Genomic DNA, 23,632 nt, shown 5'->3' on the forward strand with positions numbered 1-23,632 from the left:
TTGCCTGAGAACCTGCCCAGGCCAGTCATGCTTGTCAGTGCTACTAAGCAGATTGGCCATTTTGTCCCTTGTGCCAGGATGACGACCCTGGTGTATCACAGAATATCAGGGTTGGAAGAGACCTCAGGAGGTCATCTAGTCCAACCCCCTGCTCAAAGCAGGACCAATCCCCAACTAAATCATCCAATTTCCCCCCCTAAATGGCCCCCTCAAAGATTGAACTCACAGCGCTGGGTTTAGCAGGCCAATGCTCAAACCAGTGAGCTATCCCTCCCCCCAGTGACAGAGGCTGTCCTCAGTGCAATTCACTGTGTGGCAATGCCCATTCCCACCCCAACGCTCTCTCACCAAGTGGGAAGGCCGGGGCAGAGGGGTGTCAGGATTGGGTGGGACAGGCTCTAAGGGGGCTGCCCCTGGCCGAGGTGAAGGAGGGAAGCCACATTATGTCCTGTATGTGTTTCTTCAGGTCAGCTATGCTGGGGAGAAACTGGGACTGCAATTGATCTGGTGTTGCCATTGCCCAGGTGTCCTTTAGTCCCATGTGTGTTGCTGTTGCCATGGCATCATAGGTGTTGTGGTTGCCATGGCATCATGGGTCTTGCTGTTGCCATGGTGCCACCATCTGCCTCTGCACTGTTTCCATGTGACTGAATTTGATTAATTTTCAGTTTTGACCAAAAATTGAGAACTCCCCCCCCCCCCCCCCGCCGCGAAGTAAAGGGTTAACAAGGGAAGTTCAAATTCTGCCCGCCCGTGACCTCTGACCCCAGCACCCTGTGCCCTCTGACCTCCGAGCCGCAGCAACGGCTCGACTCCGCCCGCTTCGAGAGACGCGTTTCCATGGAGGCGGTTGCCAGGTAACGGGACGCGGCTTCCTGCGCAGCCGGCACCACCCGCCCCCCGGGAGCCCCGCCATGGACGCCGAGTCGCTGACCTACGCGCTGGACCTGGTGGCCGGGGGCGGCGCGGGGCTGAGCTCGGAGAAGCGGGCGGCGCTGCGGGCCTCGCTGCTGCTGCTGCGCCGGGACTATCGCTTCGAGCAGGTCCGGTTCTGGGGCCGCATCCAAGGCATCCACGGGCCCTATTACATCGCCGAGGGGCTGGGGGGAGACCGCGCCGGGCCCAGGAGCCGCCTCTACAGGTGTGTGGGTGGGGGTGGGTGGGTGTGTGCGGGGGGAGGGGGAGGGGCAGGAGCTGTTCATTCAGGTCGGGGGGGGCTGGATCCAGGAACAGCCCATAGAGAGGTGTTGGGAGGGCAGGCAGGGCTCAGGAACTATCCATGCAGGTGATGGGGACATGGGAGGCTGGACTCAGGAGCTGTCCATACAGGGGGGAGGGCAGACTGTCCAGGAACTATCCATATAGTCCCTAGAGGGGCACCTTCTTTCCAGGATTTGTCCATGCAGGACACAGCATCGGGTTGCGGGGTAGCCTGGGCCGAAGAGTTACTTCTGCAGCTGAGAGGGGCTGCAGGCGGGGACAAGCTGGTTTCTGTTTTTGCCTCTTACTGTGACAAGACTTTATTATGGTGTTTTATGGTGCTCATCACCATAACATCTGAGCACCCTACAAACCCTTTATGGTTTTCTCTGCACAATTTCTCTATGGGAAGGGGATTTTACAGAGAAGGAACTGAGACACAGAAAAGTATGGAAGCTTGCCTAAGAGTACGTCTACACTGTGATGAAAGACCCATGGCACAGCCATATCTGGCTTGGGTCAGTTAACTTAGACTCACGGGACTTGGGCTGTGGTGAGTCTAGGGTAACCAGATGTCCCAATTTTATAGGGACAGTCCTGATATTGGGGGCTTTTTCTTATATAGGCTCCTATTACCCCCACCCCCGTCCCAATTTTTTTACACTTGCTATCTGGTCACCCTAGGTGGGTCTTTTATTGCAGTGTAGACATACCCTTAAGTTCACACAGAGAAGTCTGTGGCAGAGCTCGGAATAGAACCCAGACCTCCTAGTTCTTTAACCACAAGACTTTTAAAAATGTCTGTGTGATGCTGGCTGTACAATGTAGTATTGAACAGCAGCTTCCATCCTTGCTTTAAGAAGGCAATCAGTTTCTATCAATGCACACCATAGAGTCTCTCTGCATGTTACCTGTTTCTCCAATGGTTCTTGCAAGGTTCTTAGTGGGCTGCATTACATCTGAAAAGGAGTGTCCCTGTGTTTCAATAAGCATTGCCCTTTGTTGTGTTTGTGTGGCTGACAGCTTGAACTGTGTGGAGTGGAGTCTTCTGCCACCAGCTACTGAGGAAATGATCACACAGACTGCAGGGCTAAAGGGCCGTTTCCAGGGGGATCCATCTTATGAGTATGATCCCACTGAGAAGAAGGGGGAAGAGAATGAGAGAATATATGAGGAGGAAGGTGGGGTAAGTACAACAGGCCATTTTCCAGACCTGTCTTCTAAGATGTCCCCTGACACAGTTGTTCCCAGCTTGAACTGAACAAACTTGAAATTGATACTTCTTCCTGGTAATAAACCTATACCGGTTCCCAGTCTGCTGCCCTTCCCAACCAGCTGTGAATGCTTTAATCATCAAGGGAGTACAAAGTGTTACACTTGCGAGGATCCCATCATTCATAACCAATACATGTTTGAGTGGGTGCCACTGAATGGGAGGAGTTGCAGAGAAGCAGGCAGTGCTAACTGGTGCCCCCAAAATATTGGGTACTGTTGCCTTAGAAGAAGAGGGATAGTAGTATTTCAGTCTCAACAGGAGCTCAACATAGCTCACATCTCCTTTAAGGAAATCCCTGTTCATATTGGGATGAACATGCATTTCCCTGATTTCTGTCTCTATGGAACAGCAGCAACTTTCATTGACCACTTCAGCTAACTTTGGAGTTATAAATGGCTTGGAAACATCCTCACTTCTTCTTTCTGTTTATATGAATTAATTGGATTAATTTCAGATATTTTTATGTAGCATTATTTAACATTGGCATCTTGTCTCATAACTGTGCCTGATACTTTATATAGAAACTGAACACACAATTGCTATTGCTTATAATCAAATGGCCAAATTCGGATCTCAGTTATGTCTGGGTTAATCCAGAGGGAAGGAATAATAGCTACTGCCCCAGTGGGTTTGACATGTCTACTCTTAACAATGTTCCATGTTATACTGTTTCACTAAGAATATGTGAGGTGTGATCATTCTCATAATCACATCAAACTCAAGATGATGACTGTATTGTGGTTCCTACATGCACCCTGAGTTTATTTCCAATAAAAGAAACAATGAAAGCTGTGATTTAATATTTGTTTATTTTTCTTTAAAGCCCATGATCAAGGAGGAAATCCGTCTTGTAGCTACGATAGATCAGATAGATAAGGCAGTGGGTATCATCCCACGGGGTGCATTTGTGAAGACCCCGCTTGGCCCTGTCCATGAAAACAGGAATTTTGAAGGTAAATCCACATAATCTATATCAGGATTCAGATGCATGTCTGTACTTTGAATACAAAAGCAGTAAGAGAGGTTTACTTTCTCCTTTTAGCTGGTATTCTGGTTCCTGGCTTGTTCCTCTCCGTTGACTTGGTGAACAGAGACTAGTGAATCCACTACTGCTGAATCCATTTTGGTTCATCTTATGGAACTGTTAACAGAGTTAACAAAATCACTTATACAGAGTGCATAATTCTGAGAGATGGGAGGAGAAGGACTCCAAATCACCAATGGATTTGATTTGGCTCTGAGTCTCTAAAGTTACTGAGCATAGAGTTTCCTTTATGCAGGGGTTCCCAAACTTGGTTCGTGGCTTGTTCAGGGTAAGCCCCTGGCAGACCGTGAGACACTTTGTTTACCTGAGCATCTGCAGGTACGGCTGCTCGGAGCTCCCAGTGGCCATGGTTCGCTGTTCCTGGCCAATGGGAGCTGCGGGAAGCTGTGGTCCGGCCCGTGCTGCTTCCCGCAGCTCCCATTGCCCAGGAACGGCGAACTGCGGCCACTGGGAGCTGCGAGCAGCCGTACCTGCGGACGCTCAGGTAAACAAAGCGTCTTGTGGTCCTCCAGGGGCTTACCCTGAACAAGCCGCGAACCAATCTTGGGAACCTCTGCCTTTATGCTATGGTCCATGGAGTGTCTAGCAGCATTTGGTAGTTGTAGGGCTAGAGGAATTCTCCCTCTGATTGCAGGGCTCACAGAGAGATTTGTCTTGTTCAGCACCCATTGCTTATCTGGGACTGAAATTTGCATTGCCTGCAAAATCTCCCCCAACACTGTGAGGTCATCCATTTCCAGCAGGTCTCTGATCTTTCTGTGGAGCCCATGGGACAAAGCTGGAGAGAGGCTGTGGTTCTGCTGTGCACTCTGGATTATGAACAAGCAGAGAGATCTTGATATAATGAGTATTTGATCAGGTATAGTGCTAATGGTCTCCAACTGTTCATACTGCAGGTCTGTCTCTGACTGAGGCAAAAAAGTTAAATTCCTATTTCCACTTCACTGAGCCTGTTAACCTGAAGAACAGAACACTCCTGCAAAAGGCTGACCTGGACCCATCCATTGACTTCCTGGACTCTCTGGAGCATGATATCCCAACAGGTAAACAGACTTTTTTAAGAGATTAGAGTCAAAGGATGGAAGGAAAGGGATAACCTCCTAGTGGCCTTCCAGATCCGAAGTGGACTAGGCCCAGGAGTTCTGTGGAGCTGGCATGCTCAGAAGGAGCCTTTTATCTGTAATAATGGTCTCAGTTGAGCCACATTGATTTTCAAACGAGCTCTGTCCAGCACACAGGAATATTGTGTTTTGACCCTCGCTCAAGAAATCTTAAACATTTACAGTGCCAAGATTCTCCTGATTAAATATAAACTGCAGTAGGATTGTCACATCCTTAATAGAGGTAACTTCTCCTGACCCCTATGTCAGCACTCTCCTCTGCTAGAGCTCTGCATTCTCTTCTGATTAGGAAGGGGTCTGTAGCAGCTGGTGCCCTGCTGGGGCAGATAACACTGCTAGCGATAGAGGGTAGTTTATGGGGTTTGAAGTATTTCACACCTCCCATCCCACCCTATATTGCTCTCCTTATCTAAATGGGCTCTCATTAACTCTAAACTCATATCTTTGAGAGGCTGGGTTCAAACTTTCCTTTGATAAACTGTAGTAGAAATGCTGCAGTGTGTAATAATCTGTTACACTGGCAGGATAAAACAAACTACAAGGAGAAAGAGGGACTACATGCATGTGTATATTACAGTGTAGGTGTAGTTCAGATCCCATCAGTCTGGTGGACAGTCTTTATTTGTTTTCTTTAATGTCCCCCAGAAGACTCATTTGGCAGAATCTTTCTCTAAAAAGATGCCAGCAGGTTGGATTTATGATAATCTTCTGTCTCTGAAACTCTGGCCAGGATCTAGTTCATAGTTTAAAGGGAGAGTGAATCTTTATAAGTCCCACATGCTCTGCAGATACATTCCTTGTTGCTGTATTAGGTTTGGAAGTTCACCTAGATCTACAAACATGCACTGGTTTCAGAGTAGCAGCTGTGTTAGTCTGTATCCGCAAAAAGAAAAGGAGGACTTGTGGCACCTTAGAGACTAACAAATTTAACATGCACTGTAATCCTTATAAAACATTAACTGCTTCCAGTTTCTCACTCTTTATTTCTGCCTGTGTTTTGCTGGCTTGCTAAATGCTTCTGGCTGGGGCCAAGGATTCCAGTGTGGGATATTTCCTTGTCCTGATGTCAAAAGCTCTTGTTGCCCCAAAAGCCTGGATTTTGGCTTGCCATTTTATCTCCCTTCTAGAGTAGCTATCTGTGTAAGCCTCCCTCCATGGCTGGCAGAGCTGAGAAGTGCCAAGGATGTAAATAGTTTCCCAGACTTTGCCCAAATACATATATTTTGTGCTCAGACTTTCTCTGTCAAAATGTAACTTTTGAGCAGAGAATGATGACATTTCAGCTGAAATTCTGTAAGTTTCAGGAAGTACTGAGTGAGTGTAAACAGGAGTAAACTGTCATTCAACTTTATTGGGAGTGCTGCTACTTGTGCCATGATCCAGAGGTGCAGCCTGAAGAGACTGCAAGGGCTTGTCTACATGGCCCAGCAAAGCACACCAGAGGGGTGAGATCTGTCAAGTACGCTAATGTGCTGTGCGCTGTGACTGCCTTGTGTTGACCTGCTGGTTCTAAAAAGTACGTAGTTTGCATTAACGTACTCCTGTTTGAAACAGAACTACATCAACGCAAACTAGGTACCTTTCAGAGTGCACCAGCTGGGTCTACATGGGGCAGTTAGAGTGAAACACATTAGAGCACCCTACAAATCAGACCCCTCTAGTGCGCTTTGCCAGTGCTGGGTAGAGAAGCCCTATGTCTGTCTCTGCATATAGGTCTCCATTGATTTGATAAGCCTATCCTCTCAAATAAAAAAAGGAACAGTGTATGTAGAGATCTGTAGTGTCCATATGTTGCACCTTCTTATTAAAGATCAGGAATATTGTGGATCACCATCCTGAACAATGCTCGAGGGCTGTAATCCCTGCTCACCCTGTGTCTTTCCCACTGGGGACAGTAATCTCTTCTTCTGAGGCTCTAGAGAGTATACCTCTTAATGTTGAGTTTCAAGACATCTTAAATGGCCTGGCATTGGCTGCACTGCTATATTTGCCCATTTGTCTCAGGTTTTTACTTACATATCTATTTCCTCTTCACAGAAGGTCAGGGTTGGAAGGGACCTCAGGAGGTCATCTAGTCCAACCCCCTGCTCAAAGCAGGATCAATCCCCAATTTTTGGCCCAGATCCCTAAATGGCCCCCTCAAGGATTGAACTCACAACCCTGGGTTTAGCAGGCCAATGCTCAAACCACTGAGCTATCCCACCTAGTTCTCTCCTACATCCATTCTTCATTGAGCTGTATTGCTTCATGTTTACAAAGCTTGGCTCCTAGATGCCTCTGAAGAAAGGTAATGAGGAGTCCTTGTGCGACAAGGACTCCTCGTTGTTTTTGCAGATACAGACTAACACGGCTACCACTCTGAAATCTGAAGAAAGGTGTTAATCTTATCCTAGTGTTGTAGCAGCAATATTGTGCTGTAGTTCAGGTTCTGTCTGGGTTTCTCTTATAGACCCTTCTCTTCTGGGGTTCATGTTCCAGCTCTTTCTGAATCCCAGGGTACAAGTTTGTAACCTGATGGTGAAACAGTTAGATTTTAACGTAATGGTTTATATGATATGCTACTTTCTTCCCTAGTGCACCATTTGGAGTTCCTTAATGTTAATGTGGGGATTATAATTCAGATTCCCAGTACAGTGTTCACACCATTATATCACACCTCTCTTGCACTGCTGTTGCTGACCCTGTTCAGTGAACACAGGTCCTTCAAGGTCAATGCTGTCAATGAAGCTGGTACCTTTCACCAGCACTCCAGAGTATCTCATTCCAAGTTGTGAGAACCCAATCTTCATGACTTGCCTATTGCTTCACTGATATTTGTTGTTGCCACCAGTCCAGGAGAGAACACCCTCTGCAGAGGTAACAAAGACGCTCGCATGCAATTCAGCTCATCATCTCTATCAACAGCAGAGTTTGTGAGGATTGAGGTCAAACCAGGAACTGACTGAAGGAGAGCTTAAATCTGGGGCACTGCTTGAAAATGTATCCAGGGGTCAGGCCTGTAGTTGTTCTGTGAAGGCCAAGAAATCCAATACAGTATAACTGCAAACAGGCCCAAGGCAAAGCTGAACAGAATTCTTTACTCATTCTAGAACTGAAACTATAGAGCCAATGCAGGAGGCTGTGCATCCGTAGAGCCTTCCATGCTCCACTAGAACAGAGGCAGCAAGGGCAGTGGCGGTTGGCTGAGAGCCTGAGGGCTAATTTGCATAACATATAGCTGATTGCAGCTATCTTCATCTGTAATATGCAGCCTGAAGAGACTACAGGTCCCACCATGCAACTCCTCTTCTGGTTCTTCAGGACTAGGCCATTTGTTGGTCACACCTCTGTGTTAGACATGAAGGTGGCTGCTTTGTAGAGCTCTGGTAGCTACATTTGACCACAGGCTGCATTTTAGCCAGCCCTGGGCTAGAATGTGGGGGTCAAAGAGGGGAGAGGCAAATAACACATTTAGTTAACTGTAGCTACCTGAGGTTACTGTAAATGTGAGTTGTTGCTGTCTCTTCTGGGAAGGCTGTTGTTGCAAATCTAAATGCCTTTAGTGGAGGTGATTCTCAAAGGCAGCTCCAGCCCAGGTGCAGCTGTGCACTTCCTAACAGAAGAGTTGGCCATTGTAGGACTGTGTGTGGTTCCTGCACAAATCCATCTTATGTTGCCTGTATAAATCCAGTCACATTCCCCTGCCACTGCTTAGACTATAGAGATGATTCTTATAGGATGAGCCCATCAGGATATGGGAACAAGGCAAATGTTGCTGACAGGGTCAACAAGGCATGCAGCCTCTCTAATTGCTTCCCACAGCATGCAGACCAGTCCCAAATAGGAGCTTTGAAAGTTAAAGAGACCAGCTCATGCCCTGGATGAGCATGCAGTTTGCAGAGTTTTTTCACTCTATTTAAAACTTGGAATGGGTGCTTATTAAAATGAGGGGACAGATAGCACAGGGCAGAGCCAGGCATAGTGCAGGTAGATGCTATGCAAGTTTCCTCTGCACAAATCTACCAAAGTCCTTCAATCTTGGCTGCAACCCCTGCTGTTCCAGTCTGGGGTTCTCCTTCTCCACTCAGCTCTGCCAATGCACCTCAGTCCTGACCTACAGCAACTATGGCCATTCCTGTCCTGGACTCCTTCCACACTGCTCAGCCAACCCTCCCAACCTGAAGCATCCCTGCCTTTCCAGGGCAGGGTCTCTCTTGAGCAGAGATTGTCAAAGCTCAGAGGTGGGTAACCTCAAAATGTATTTTTGTTGCATTAAAAACTGTGATTGGGGTTAAGGTTACCCTCTTTCCCTTGATTTGAAACTAAATAAAACTCCATCCTTGCTCTGCCTACCCTCCACTTTATTGCAGACCAGGCCTTTCCCCTCCCAAGATGGAACAAAACCTGTGTTAGCTAATTAGTCAGGTTTCCATGTTTGGTTCCTCTTTGTTTCTCTGGCAGGTTCTCATGCAGCTCTCATGCCACTAGTTTATTTTCTAGAGCTTCAGATTGGTCTTCTTTATTCCATTTGAAGCCATCTGATCAGAATAAGGTACATGCTATGTGGTACTTGGCTTCCTGCTCTGCCTCAGTCAGGTACGTTGAAAAGTGGATCAGCTGAGTCGGAGCTGTATGAGTAGTACCCCCAGCCTGCATTGACCCTAAAAACTGCAAGAGCTGCTTAAAGTATGAGTTTCCTTGTCTAAAAGCAGGCAAGTAACAAGTGTAATTGGAGCAGTCTTATTTTTCATTGAATGCTGAGAATTTATGATGGCTTCCAAATGGATTTCATTTATAAAATGTTTGAGAATCGCTGTAGTGGGAAAGAAGCTAGACAGATATGGGAGACTGGAAAATTGGAGGCAGAGTGAGGTTTCTATATGAAGTCTAGGAGGTGGAAGGAAAAGCAGCTAACACCAGATTAATAAAACACACAGTGGTAAGAGCAGGGAACCAATTGCAGGGGTGCAGCAAGCAGAGTTCTATAATGGGGTCCCTTGCTGCCCTTATCTTTAGTATAAAGGTGATACCTAAGGAGACTACAGGTCCCAGCATGCTGTATTATCTATCTGTCTAGTTATATGTATATTTCCATAGCTTAGCCAGCGATGCTAATTCTCATGACTGTATTGTGAGTCTCATGATATTTGATGCTTTTCTCAAAGCCCCCACCTGTTAGAGGAAAGTGATCGTGTGAGAATCTCATCTCGCTTTTTTAAAAAAAAGTAATTTCTGGCATTAATGATCATAAAGAAAAGTATGAAAATGTGAACCCTACAGTCTCAAAAACCAGAAAGCAAATAACAAGCCCCAATATGTATTATTTTTTTAAATCTTACAATATTTAAATGAACCTCTTGAATTTTGGAGGCCTCTTTCATGATTTCTGAGCATGTGGTGGTGATGATACTGATAACCACCATCATGGCCATCCCTAGGGGGTTGCGGGGCCTGGGACATAGGGACTGAGTTTCTAATCTGCCAGGGGGTGGTCCCCCTGGCTCCGCCCAGGCCCTGCCCCCACTCCACCCCTTCCCCCAAAGCCCCACCCCGCTTCTTCCCACCCCCACTCTGCTCCACCCCACCTCTTCCCCACCCAGTTCTGCTCCTTGCACCGCGCGCTCTGTGTCCTCGCTCCTCCCGCCAGCGCCTCCTGATGCCGCGAAACATTGGATCCGCAGCAGGCAGTAGGTGCTGGGAGGGCGGGGGAGGCGCTGATCTGCAGGGCCCACCGGCCAGGCAGGAGGCGCTGGGGGGAGGGGGAGGTTCTGGTAGGGGGGCTCCTCCTCGCCCCTCCCACCCACCTGCCTGCCAGCCACTTGCCTCCCCATTTGCCTGCTTGCCCACCCACCTTCTGCCTCACCTCCCCGTCCTCAGGGCCCCCCAAAGCACGGGGCCTGGGGTGGTCGCCCTGATTCGCCATACCCAAGGGACAGCTCTGGCCACCATAGTATCTGATCATGCAATTCTCCATTTAGATCCAAATGGCTATGCTGCTGGAGCATTGCATGCTGGGACCTGTAATTTTTGCTGCCATATCTCTGTATTAAAGGATAAGGTTGTCTGGTCCAGTCTAAGCAGAAAATTTGCTCGATTTTATGCATGTTAGGTGTAGCCTTTGAGATTCTGGCAAGACGTCAACGTTGGGCAAAGTTTGGGTATCCTGGGTACCAGCATTTCAGAAACTAGTGCTGAAACAGTTTTTCACATAGCAGGAGGCAAAGGAAAGAAGTTTGGAAAGAGAATGATGATAATTCTTAACATATCTATCGAACTTTCAGTTGACCTAATACTGTACAGATATGAACTAATAGTCACAACGAGGAAAGGAGAAATGTGTGAGCAGATTTCAACTTCATGGGCATGACTGAGAACTGAAAATTAATGGGGGCTAACTACTGATGGACAGAGACTGTGTACACAAGTGATTGGAGAGGACAGGAAGGGGCATGAGTATCTGATGTGCAAAGAAGGCTTAGGAGGAAGTGAAACAGGAGATCCTGGGGATGAGGAATACAGTTATTTTATGGCTCAACCCCAAGGAAGTAAGTTGACACTAAGAATTTGCTACTGATCACTGGATCAGCTAGAGAAGAGCTGTGAAGTTAATGGACATCAAAAAAGGCTGTGACAAAAACCAGTGGGGCAAATAAGGGTGTTCAGCTCCATATCCCTTCGCTGGAGTTCAGCAACAGGAAGCGGTAAATGCAGTGAAAGACTTGTAGAGACGGTGTAGTCTGGCTTTCCTTGCACAAAATGCAGTCTGCTAAAGATGGAGGAGTGTGGGGAAAAGAATCAGTGACACTTGACTAGTCTCTTGGTGAGAGTGAAAGGGGACCCAGCTGAGATGCAGTTCCTTGCAACCTGACCTAAACCCAACATGATCCAACTAAAAGTGTTGGGTTTGTGTCAGGTCTTGTCTGAAAACAACCCAAACATCTTGGGCTCAGGTTGTCTCTGATCACCTCCTCCTGCCCAAGCGATCAGTGTGGCAGGGGCTGTGTGTCCTGCTCCGCCCAACTGCTGGCTCTTTGCTGAGCTTTCTGTTTGCTGTGGAGTGTGTGCGCCAATGAGTCGCAGTGCCTCTCACACTGCAGCACACACAGCGCAGCAAGGCAGCAATGCCAGCAGCAGTAGGGCACAAAGCTGCCACTACCAACCCCATGGGGAAGAGATGGCCAGAGACGGATCATGGGCATTGAATGTGGGGTGTGGGGAAGCACCCATCGGGCCTAGCCACTGCTGTCTCAGCACATGGGGGGATGAACTGAGATAAGACTCCCTGTGGTTTAACTGCAGAACATTATATTAGAGAGTGGTTTTTGAGGAGGCACCCTGCTGGCTCTATATAGGCAGGATGGACCAAGATGGGGCTCCTTGGCCTCTTTCTATTTCAAGATTCACCAGGGGGATGGGGAGAAGGAGATTACTTAATGGAATCCACATAAACAGAAACTGTTCTAGCTCCTTTCCAAAGTAAGTGTTGGGGGAGCTGGCAGCTACTCCGTCCCCAGGCACCACCGCTTCACAAGGAAGTGTTGCTGCCCCATAGTATTCCTGATGCAGCACTGCATATGAAGTGGTTTGTGACCACCACTTGGCCCCATGCTTGTGCGTTACCCTATCCTTAAACTCTCCTGACAATAGCCTGGTGAAATCAGGGATGTAATTGCCTCTGAACTTGGCTTGCACACACTTTATCTGCACACTGAAAGCCAGAATTTAATGGGCTTTGCACACGGAGGAACTGCATTCTTGAGCAGGAGATAGAGCCTCTCTGTGCGTTTGCTTCGGCTACGCTCATAACATCATTTTGGTGGTGGTTTCATGGCGGCCTGGAAAGCCCCAGGTGCTGGGAGTGACAGAGCCAAGAGACATGAACCTGCTTTATCTCCAGGCATTAACACAGCTAATTAACTCCCTTTCAAAGGCCCCCCTGGGGTGATTAATCCCTATCAGCCTCCATCTCCAGCCATTCAAAGAGTCTGTGTCTGCTGAGGCATTTACGGCCCCCAGCTAGCCTGCAGAGTGCAAGACAGCCTGTTATCGGGGCTCTAAGACAAATGGCTGCCTATCTCCCCAGTGGCCTTGCAAAATCCAGGAAAGTGCTATGCTGTGCTGGCCACCTACTTTCACCCAGCCTCCCTTCTCTGCTAACGTTTCACAGATGTGACCTGAGCCCACCCCTTTCATTGCTTAACAATAAGCAGCACCACCCTAGCCCTGTGAAAGCTGAGTGAGAGCACTTTACTTTTCAGCCTGCCAAGAGCCACACAGGGACAAGGCTTTTCAAGCTGCTTCACTGAAATCCAAACTAAAAGGCCCATAATGAATGAGGGGGCAGTGCTAGAAAGAAAAGGATGCTTTAAAGCAGGAGTGGCCAAAGTACGGCCCAAGTTCTCCAATGTGGCCCATAGCCATCCTTATCCCCAGAACAGAAGGGCGATCCTTGGAGACTATGTCTGACAGCCTGAGATACTGCAGCCCATGGGGATACTTGCCAGTTAGAAGGCTATTTTGGTTAGGGTGACCAGATAGCAAGTGTAAAAAATCAGGATGGGGGTGGGGGGTACATCTACATAAGAAAAAGCCCCCAAAATCGGGACTGTCCCTATAAAATCGGGACATCTGTACACCCTAATTTTGGTAAACAAGCAATAACATGACGACATTGGTCAGTACAGCTGAGGAGTGTGCCCAGAACTTTTGGGAGCCTCCAGAGCTGGGAATCAGACCCAAACAGCCGGAGCAGTGGGTTACAGGACTTGACCAAGGCACTAGTTTTGGCTGTACTGTACCTGGTTTCCTCTGTTTAACAAAAATCAAGCATCCATGGGGTAAACTGCTATACCTCACGTCTTCCAGCAGGGGACAGTATGGCATCAGTATCAGTGCTGAGTACATTATAAAAGGAAACCATTGAAAAGTAAGGTTTCAGAGTAGCAGTCCTGTTAGCTATATCCGCAAAAAGAAAAGGAGTACTTGTGGCACCTTAGAGACTAACAAATTTACTTGAGCATAAGCTTTCGTGAGCTACAGCTAGCTCACGAAAGCTTATGCTCAAATAAATTTGTTAGTCTCTGAGGTGCCACAAGTACTTCTTTTCTTTTATCAAAAAGTAAAATGAGCAAGTCTAGTATTGAAGAGAGCTTCAGACTTTTTGTGAAGAAGGTGAGGACAGAGAGACCAGACTGCGTCTGATATATTGACCTGTCAGAGAAGAGCTTTATCTGTCCCCCTTCAGATTAGACAACTTCCAAGAAGGGCTGTTGGGATTTTGCACTAGTGTACAAGTGTGCACATGTGAGTGAGAGCATGCATATGTTCAGTTCCTCCATAATTTTCCCCTTCAAAGGCTCCACATCAGCCCTACCCATCCTTCTTGCCAAGTGGAGAGGAGTCTGGAGTCGCTTCAGACTTGTCAGTGCCACTCCCAAGGGAGCTGCTCAAGAGTGTCACAAGATGTTCCCTCTTCCTGGAGCTGGGCACTGCCAGCTGAGGAGTTTCGGACTGGACTGGAATCCCTCATGTGGCAGAGCAGCAGGAGAACTCCAGAGGCAGCTAGCATTACAGTTTTGGACTTGCTGTCCACAGTCTGCTCTGATTTCTGGAATGATGTCTGTTTTCCTTGGGCTTGGGTTCTATGCATAAAGCAGTGTATTTACTATCTTTGGGTCCCAACTCTACATCACTTCAGGGGGCTTGTTTAGCCAAAGGCCTTGGCTGAGTTTATACTGGAGCAGGATTGTCCATCAACCTTTGGGCTGTGGTGGAGGCTTTCACCATCCCAATTGCTACAAGGCGATGACGAAGCCAGAGACAAAGAGTCTTTGCAGCAACTTTCCAGGGATTGTATTTAAAGTTCTTTCTTCCTCAAAAAAAAAAAAAAAAATCCCCACTCAGTCTCCATTTTGGTTCCTGGTCTCTTGTTCATTCCACTTTTGCTAATGCCTTTTTTGTTGACCTCACAGGAAATGCAGGAATAGCCTCTTAGATAGAACCATGTGTTCTGGTTTATTGCCACATAAATCAGTAGCGGAATAAACCTTATTCTGGGGAATGATGAGACATTATATGAAGGTGAAGCGCTAGGGCAGTAACAGTGTTACTGGACGTTAGAGAAAGCTTAACCAAGACAGCTTTTGCTAGGAACAATCTGCATCTGATGTGGCTTCACATGAGATGTGGCACACTGTGCCTGCTCCCAGGTTGGCATTGACGTCAGCTGCATTTATATTGTCTCCTAGCTATTTATTATTTTAATGGCCACTCAGGGTAGCAGAGCTGTGCTGCATGCCCTGCAGACTGCTCGTGCACAGTTAAATTCTCTCTTCCCATCCCTGACCTATGGAATTATCGTTCATTAGTTTGACTTCCCCGCAGTTCCCATCATAGGTGGCTGTTAATGCCACAGATTATGGAAGAATAGCTGAAGATTTATCGTGCAAAAATAATCTGGAAGCAATGGGACATATCTTCCCCCTCTGGGGCACGATGCAGAAGGGATGGAAGGAACAGAAATCCTACTTCTTTGGCTATAGAACTTGTGGAAGAAGGGGAGTCAACATGACACTGACCTGTCCCTTCATACCCTAGAAACGCTTCTATACAAACATCATGTGGGTTGGGGCTTTGAGGGTTTACGGGATATGTGGCTGCCTGGAGAGTGGAGAAGTTTAGGGACGTCACCTTGTGACACAATTCCCTGTGAAAATGGCAAACCTACAGGGAAATTCCCACTAAAGTTAATGCAGAGTCTGTTAGCATGAAAACTCCCAGATTCTGACCCATGACCTCTATTCCTACTAGGAAGGGGAGGGAATAGTCTGGGTGTGGGAGTTGGGATCGGGGGGTGGGGGGGGGCTGGGGGGAACTCCTGAGCTCCTCTTCTAGTCCTGTTAACTGGATGAGTTGGGAGCTGTGTGAGTGGCTGCCTCTGTGTAACTCTTCCCATCCTACGGGTTTTTCCATAGAGCTGTGAATGGGATATGCAGTGAGTGCACTGAGTCTGGATCACAGTTTGTGCTGGTGCGTGCTAACACAGAAGCCAACACACAGTCCTTTACTGTAGGATAATTTCCAACATTTGCCCCTAATCCATCCCCTACGTGTCATAACTACATCCTAAGAGTGGCCAACACTTTTTGATCAAGTGAGGTAGAGACTTACAGGGCAGCCATAATCTCCTCTGAGTCAGACAAATATTCTCCATTGGTTAAGAAAGAGACAGTGACCGAAAATTCTGAGGGGAAGAAGGATCCTAAGGCTGAAACAAAGCTGCCCATTGAGCCTTTTCATCGAACTGTTAATCTTTCTTTCAAAAACGTCACATTTGTTCAGTAACAAAAGCTTAAAAGAAGCTGAATTGAGCCTGAAAACCAGCAGCAAGATTTAGAGGAAGCGTCTTTCATTCAGAGCAAGGAGGGGTGAGAGACTCCTTCTTTTTCTTGCCTGTAACCAATGGGATCACAGGAATCCACGAAGGTGACGGATTAATGCAGGGGCTCCCCAGGTAGATGCTACGTGACTTCTGGCACGCTCCAAAAACGTTTCCACAGCGACCAGCTGAGCAAGAAATATGGAGTGTGACGGAATCCAACGGAAGCCTGCACTTGAGGAGGAGGGTGCTTTGCAACTCTAAGAGATTCCTAAACCCACCATACAGGGCCCACGATGAAGTGACGGGTTGTAGTAATCAAAATCACAGCAGCTAGGAAGAGACTGGCATTGTAAACATCCTACCCCCTCAGCTTTAATTCTGCTGTTTCCCAGTGCAAGGCTCCATTCCAGATCCCTGTTCCTGAGCCTTTCTGTGCAAAGTCTGCATCCTTCTCTCTGGCAGAAATTCAGCTAGTGGGGGAATTTTAGCCCCTTCCTGAAGATCAGATGGTGTTAGACCAGTAGGTCTAGCTGGGCTGGGTGTGAATCTCACAGGCACCTGAGCAATGTGATTCTGGGAAGCAGGGGCTCCTCCTTGCCATAAGAAAGCAGATACCTTGTTTTTAACTGAAATGCTTTGTCTTTTGTAATGAAAAATAGTTCACAATAGGAGAGAAAAATGTAGAGAGAAGGCCATGAAGTGAAAACTTTTCCCCTAGAACTTTTGGGTGTAATTGCATTTAGGTAACAGGGATGTTGCAGGCATTAGGAACAGGCAAGAACCCTTTTTGGTAACATTCTACTCTTTGTAGGCTCCGCTTTCCTGCCTCTGGTGGGTTTTTTAATACCATTGAACCTCTGGCCAGGCTGTGTTTTAGTTTAGTTTTTATTAAGAAATTCAAACAGGGAATTTTAAATGTTTGACTATAGCTGAACATGTGGGATGCAGGTGGCACGTTGGGCAAGTGGGAGAGATTCAGCTTGCAGCCGGTGAGTGGCATGATGGGGCTAAGCCCCACAGGGAGTAGTAAGGATTTGCTCTACAAAGCTAGTGTGCAATGTGAGAATGCTCGTGGGCATAGAATTCCACCAAGAGCTAGAGTGGGGAGCCCTTTCCTTTCCTTAGGGCCCACTCCTTTGCAGTTAGCGACAGTGAAGTAGGAGTGTGAAACTCTCCCCAGTGTAGGTTTTTTGTCACTGGTAGAAGTGGAAGCTAAGGGTGATGTAGGTGTGGGTGATGCACTATCAGAGCTAAATGCTTGTGGCTATGAAGGATGTGCGGTTGCTTTAGAAAGGGAACCTGGCCATGCTGTCATGTGTATGGATATTAACATTTGTGTTGTTGACCATGTCCTCAGTTTTTCCCCCAGAAGTGGCAGAATTGCAGTGGTGTAAGGTCGTCTTATGTATGATGTTAGTGGTGAATGCAGCCATGCTGTTCCCTCTCTAGCCATAGGACCTTTCCTCCTTTTAAGAGGAGCTGGTGCTGTCACTTCTATTACCCTGTAGGGACCTTTTAGGACATGACGCCTCTGTATCAGAGTCACGTTCCGTATAAAGCTGCCTTTTCTCAGCATCACCCCCAAATGAGGAGCACTGAACCACTTCCAAAGTAGCTGTGCAATTGGAGGTTAGCTTGAAAGTGGCCCATACATTGGGGGAAGCTCTTCTGCAAACAGCATTGTTTAAAAAGCCTCTCCCGCTACAGTTACCCTTGCATACTCCCTGTTGCTCTGTGAACAAGGTTCAGCCCAGAGCTGAGACAGACACGGAGGATGAGACAGGGATTTCTATCTGTGATCGGAAAGTAAGAAGCTGAGAGGGAGGTTTACTTTTGAAATGCAGCCCAGGTATCCTGGCAGCTCTCAAAGGGCCATAAAAGAGGCAGTGGTTTAACACTGGTTGGTTGAGCTTCAAAACATTTTATTGTTTGGAAAGATGTAAGGAACTCCTCAACATTCCTGCCTGTGTTTGGAGGGGCGGAGGCTGTAGTCTGCTCCAAAGAGGGAATAGGAAGCTCCAGATCTTCATCCAGAGGATATTTTTCCCATGCTCTTTCCTCCCACACAGCAGCGCCCTCCCTTCCCTTCTGGAGCTGCGACAGGCAATAGTTTCAGCACACAGACAGCGCTTGACTTATTTACCTTTGGCGGATGCAACTTAAAATGTAAATTGTCCTTTTTTCCCCCCTTCATTTTAAAGAACAGAAACTTAAACTAAGCAGCATTATTGTGGGAAGCTTCTGCCACAAGCTCAGTGATTCTCCAGGCCCCTGCTTCTTGGGGAACCACTGCCTAGTTACTACCAAACTGTGGAGTCAACCCCAGGTGAGGTTTAGTTACAGCACAGGCCACATCTGACACAGAACTGTGGCTTACAAACAGTAGTACTTAATGCTAGTAAAAGCCACTTCTTACTATTAATTCTTACTATTAATTCTATTTACATTTCCCCTGCAGTACAATGATTTTTGTATTTCCCTAGTACCCTCCATCTGAGAACCTGATAAAAGCACTTATCAGACTAATGAATTAAACCTCAATCTTCCCATGAGGTAGGCTTTAGCTCTATTTTACAGAGAAGGAAACTGAATGAAGTACTGAGTGGAATAACTCACATAGGCTCGTGCTGAGTCAGTGGCAGGAATAGAACCTAAGAGTTCTACCTCTTTCTTCATCTTATACTTTAACACAAGACCAGCCTTCCTCCCAGATGTGACCTCAGTGGAGGGTCGGTTCACAGCACTAGGAAGGACCCCAGCATGGTGTGAATGAAGCATTTAATTTTCTTAATTCTCGGGAGCTGTTGTAATACCTTCTCTCAAAGGGGAAAGAAAGGGATATTCTTCCCATTTGACTGCTCTCTGTTCGTGCTCAGATGCTGGTGATTGACTTCTAAAAGAGCAGGCTTAGGGTGATCTATGACACGCTTATTTGGAAAACTCCTGCATGAAAAGGTGGGGTTTGCACTGTTGTATCAAGATGGTGAGATGTGAGCTCAGCCTGCTCTCTGGTGAATGAGAGCTCCATAGTTACAAATCCTCCACGGAGAACACTCCAGCCCCGTGCTTTCTGAGTTCAAACCTGCTCTCTCTCACCGGAAGCATCCTTTTTTGAGTGCATCTCACACAGTGGGCTATGGAAAGTCAGGCTCTAAGATAGCAGAGCCCCAAATCCACTTAAAGCTAAGGACAAAGATGTCAATATGATCTGAAATTTGATTAGCAGGTAGGGTAGAGCGCAGAGCTCTGTTTTGATGTCATCTCCTCAAAAGGCAGACAGCCACACAGTTGACCAGTTTCAGTTTCTGAATGGGACTTTAGCATCAGTCCCAAGTAGAGAGCATTGCAGAAATCCAGTCGGGAGGAGATAGATGCATAATGCACCGGCTTGGGCTGTATAAGGGTGGAATGGCTACAGCTGTCTGGCCATCAGAAGATGAAAGAAAGCATTTCTGGCCACATCTATTCTGGCATTTAAAATACATAACAATGGTAAGCCTGCTCACCACTTTGTGCATGGGTGAAGAGATAATTTTAGTGGATGGTGAGACCATAGTTCCAGGAAATGCATTCTCCCACCAACCAACATCTCCTCTGTCTTGTTAGGCTTGATCTCGAGTCATCTACTTTTTGTCCTGAGCCGCATTTCACAGGGGTCTGAATCATTAGGAGCACTGCATTGTCTGCATTTGTCAAGGCGTAGGCAAAGTGGGGGATCAGCTGCACAGTGGTGAGATGGAAGAGTACAGCATCTCAATTCTTTCAGTGGCCACACAGACATGAAATAACAAGACTGAGTCCTGTAAGCTGCCCATCACAGCCCTCAGGGATCTAGCAGAAAGAAGTGAACCAAGCCACCCATTAGGTACAGACTGGGGCTTTTTGCTTGTTCTGGAAGCAGCAATAATTGATAGACTCTCAGTCTAGCTGAACTATGGGCCAGTAGGAGCCTGACAGTTCCAGCTGCTGTCTTTCTGATTTGGGCCTGATGCTTTATAGCTGCTTCTTGTTTGGATCGGGGAGATTTACCAGTAGCCCTTCTCCCCATGCATTTTACCTCTCTCTAGCCCAGGGGTGGGCAAACTCTTTGGCCTGAGGGCCACATCGGGGTTCCGAAACTCTATGGAGGGCTAGGTAGGGAAGGCTGTACCTACCCAAACAGCTTGACCCTGCCCCCTCCCACTTCCTGCCCCGACTGCCCCGCTCAGAACCCCTGACCATTCCAACCACCCCTGCTCCTTGTCCCCTGACCGCCCCCTCCCAGGATCCCCCACCCCTAACTGCCCCCCTGGGACCCCACCCCCTATCTAACCCCCTCTGCTCCCTGTTCGCTGGCTGCCCCGACCCCTATCCACACCCCCACCCCCTGACAGGCCCCCTGGGACTCCCACACCTATCCAACTGCCCCCTGTACCCTGACTTCCCCCTGGGATGCTGGTGGCACAGCAAACTGAGGCTGCAGGGAAGGAGGAACAGCAGGGGAGGGGCCAGGGGCTAGCCTCCCCAGCCGGGAGCTCAAGGGCCAGGCAGGACAGTCCCATGGGCCGTAGTTTGCCCACCTCTGCTCTAGCCATTGCAGATTTGGTGTCGCAACCCATGTTTTCTTCTCCAGGCAGTTCCTGGCCCCTAGCGCTGAATCCTAGTTAACACTCCTGCCACCTCCTCTCTGGTGGGTTGTTTCCAGAATGTCCTGTCAAGTATAAAACAAATAGCAGCTCAGAGCTTCTCACTTCCAGGAGAAACTGCATTTTCACACTGGCTCCTAACCTTCTCAGCAAAGCCAAAGCACAATTAACACTGAAACTAATCCCCACTCTAAAGGTGGAGCCAAGAAAGGCTCAGGAAAATTAACCTTTTCTATAAATCACTCAGCACTTGGAGGCAGCTCTGAAAAGCGTCCCTGCCTTTCACTTTTCTCTTCTTTCCTCTCACTCAGGACCTACAACAGGGCAAATCTTCCATCTTGGAGCTGGAAATCTTTTCTCTGTCTTCACGCAGCATTCTGGGAAAAGAGTCTAGCTCCTGACCAGTTGCGGATTCCTGTTCCCAAGGCTGCTAGAAGCTTGGATCCAAGGATTGAGATGAGCAGAGCAAATTGTTCCAGGGCTTAGTACTCCACTCCAAGTTAGCCTCCTGAGATCAGCTATATAGCTAGCTCAGGTACCATATAATAATAGCAGAATGCCAGTGCTGCTTTAGTTAAGGTTGAGAACTGCTTTCTGTTTAAAGGTCGACTTAACTGGATTGCCTTGAAATCTGATGTGCTTCATGGAGACGAGGGGTAGAGTCAGTTATCCAAATTTGGGGTCAGTTGTGTAAGAGGTTCTCAAGAAATAGCCCACTGGAGAGAAAAAAGAAGACGCTATTTTTAAAGTTGACAGAGTCTTCCAACTTTTTTGTGTGCAGACATAGGATCAAACCATGCCTGTGATCATGGCCAAAATGGTGTCAATCACTCATCGTTTACCCCGACTAGTGCAAGGCACCCACTAAGCCCTTTGCAGGAACACAACTGAAAACAGTATTTGAAAGAGAGTTTGGCATCTAGATACGCACATACTTAACACTCGTGAGCCAAACAGATTACACTTTGAAGACAGACAGCCCAAGACAGTTGCTAGCCCGCCATAGCTCATCAGACCTGTGTGACTCAAGGGGACATCAAACTTGAACAACACTGAGGCACTGTAAATTCAAATCTGACACTTGCCAGAAATCTGGGGGGGGGGGGGGGGGGGGAATAGGCATTGCTACAATCTGCCTCTGTCAAAGGTTTTTTTTTTTAGTTTGGGGAAATGTAATCTGCATAGAGCAGAAAACTCAGAAGGCATTCAAATTATTTTTGAAAAGAAAATAAATGACAGGTGAATGTTTGGGGGAGGAAGGGAGGGAGGGGAGGCTGCAGAAACAGAAGAGGAAAATGGGAATGAGTGGGAGGGGAGGGGAGAGGGGTTGAGGTGCTCAGGTCATGGGGGAGGTAAGTATTGGGAGGGCTGCTACAGAGGTGCATGTTATGGGTTTAAAGTTGCATAGCTGTGTACCTTACCTCTGTATTTCCTGGTTTTCAGAACTTTACATTCTGGAAGGACACAAAATACCAGCATGCAACCTTAATTCTGCATTAAACTTTTTTTTTTTTTTTTTGGGTCAGTGGGTACACAGACCAAGCAGGCTACAGAGCCCCACGTTAGAATATCTGCTGCCTCCCTTAGCAAATAGAGCCAATAATAGAATCTGCTGACTCTTAGGCTCAGATCACACACCAGTACCTCTCATCACACCATAGCTGTGGGAAAATGCTGAGTGAAACTAGAGGGGAGTGCCTGGAAATAGAAAGGCAGCCTGGAGTGCTAGGGTGAGTGGTGTGGAAGGGTTCAGAATTCTTTGTCCTCCTGGTATGACAGATCCTTTGATATCCCCAACACCCACAAGGTAGCAGAGTCCCCACTGTGCTAGCTCAGCCTTGTGTACCATTTAATTCACCTCCCTGTGCTAGCCAGGCAGCAACCCATTGGGATCGCTCCTTGATCTTAGCACATATCACTGCAGGAAGGGTGTCTTGCATTTGTGCTGACTCTCAGCAGCCACATTGTTGTTATGTAGGATCCTGGAGCATCCAGCTGGAGAGGGGAGGCAGCCTGGTGGTTCTGAGGAGCTTGCTGTGGCCAGGACTGACATTCTACCACATCCCCATGACTAAACAATATGGCTATATCTACCTTGGCACAGGTGAGAAGAACATAGACCTGCCCTTCATGCTGTGAATTGCCCACCCAAGCTGAGAATTCAAGGGAAGAGGTGTCACATTTAGATTTTATACTTGGGGATTTGCAGTTATTGTTTCTTCTAATAAACCTGTGTGAAATCCTTGCACCTGTCAGCAGTTTTCTGTGCCCCAAAAAGAGTCCTGAGGATTTCCCTAATGCCTCACTGTGTGTATTCTTAAACCTAGGCCCCGTCTGAGCGCTCAGGCATTGTGTGCCAGATCTTATTCCTAGGCAGCGTGAGCGAAGGTTGATTGTAGCATGTGAACATAAATAGAAAAGAAGGCTTCTTAGTATCAGAAGGAAAAGCTGCTGCATTTTAGGTCTTGCCTACACTCAGGGCTCCACACTCCACCTTGTGCTCGGTGTGGGTGTTGAGGAGAGAAGGGGGTCTCTTTTGTTAAAAGTAGAGGTCCACCCTGCTCGCTGCTGGCAGAAGTGAAAGACCCAACTGTACAAGAGTCAGTCTGTTGTGCTGGTAAATACTGTGCTCTCAGGTTCTGCCATTCAGGGTCCACATGGCGTACCACTGCACTTGTCTCACCCAGTCATTCTCCCACTATCACACTGATGGCTGATTTGGGTTACCCGCCATAGAAAAGATGCCATGGAAGTGTGTTTATTCTAGACACAATGTGAGTAGCGATCGTTCAAAGAGAGCGGAAAGGGACAGAATATGGTGATAGAGCTCCTAGCCTCCATTTTCTGAGAGGCTCAGCTAGAGATTTTACCTAAGGATTCAACACACTTAGAGTCAACACTTACATTTTCCCTAAAGCCAAGGATCCAGGCATCTTGCACTCCGCCTGGCCTGAATCTAGAGCTTCCTTTTCACAGACTCAAGCCCAAAAGGATCATTTTGGTCAT

The 23,632-nt window shown here is 47.5% G+C and overlaps 1 protein-coding gene across 2 annotated transcripts; it reads left to right on the forward strand.

The window, feature by feature from the left end:
• The first annotated feature begins 820 nt into the window (after window positions 1-820).
• RSPH9 (radial spoke head component 9) lies at window positions 821-22,871 on the forward strand. Of its 2 annotated transcripts, none has more exons than XM_048843545.2 (5): window positions 821-1,141; window positions 2,224-2,386; window positions 3,300-3,429; window positions 4,418-4,564; window positions 22,586-22,871. In XM_048843545.2, exons 1-5 carry the CDS (start codon window positions 915-917, stop codon window positions 22,699-22,701), a joined length of 783 nt encoding a protein of 260 aa, XP_048699502.1. In that variant the 5' UTR covers window positions 821-914; the 3' UTR covers window positions 22,702-22,871. The 2 variants fall into 2 exon arrangements, with proteins under 2 accessions (XP_048699502.1, XP_048699501.1); XM_048843544.1 differs by having other exon boundaries at window positions 827-1,141; window positions 22,605-22,871.
• The last annotated feature ends 761 nt before the right edge of the window (window positions 22,872-23,632 follow it).

This window comes from Caretta caretta, chromosome 3 (genome assembly GCF_965140235.1).
Source record: "Caretta caretta isolate rCarCar2 chromosome 3, rCarCar1.hap1, whole genome shotgun sequence".
NCBI classification, from domain to species: Eukaryota; Metazoa; Chordata; order Testudines; family Cheloniidae; genus Caretta; species Caretta caretta.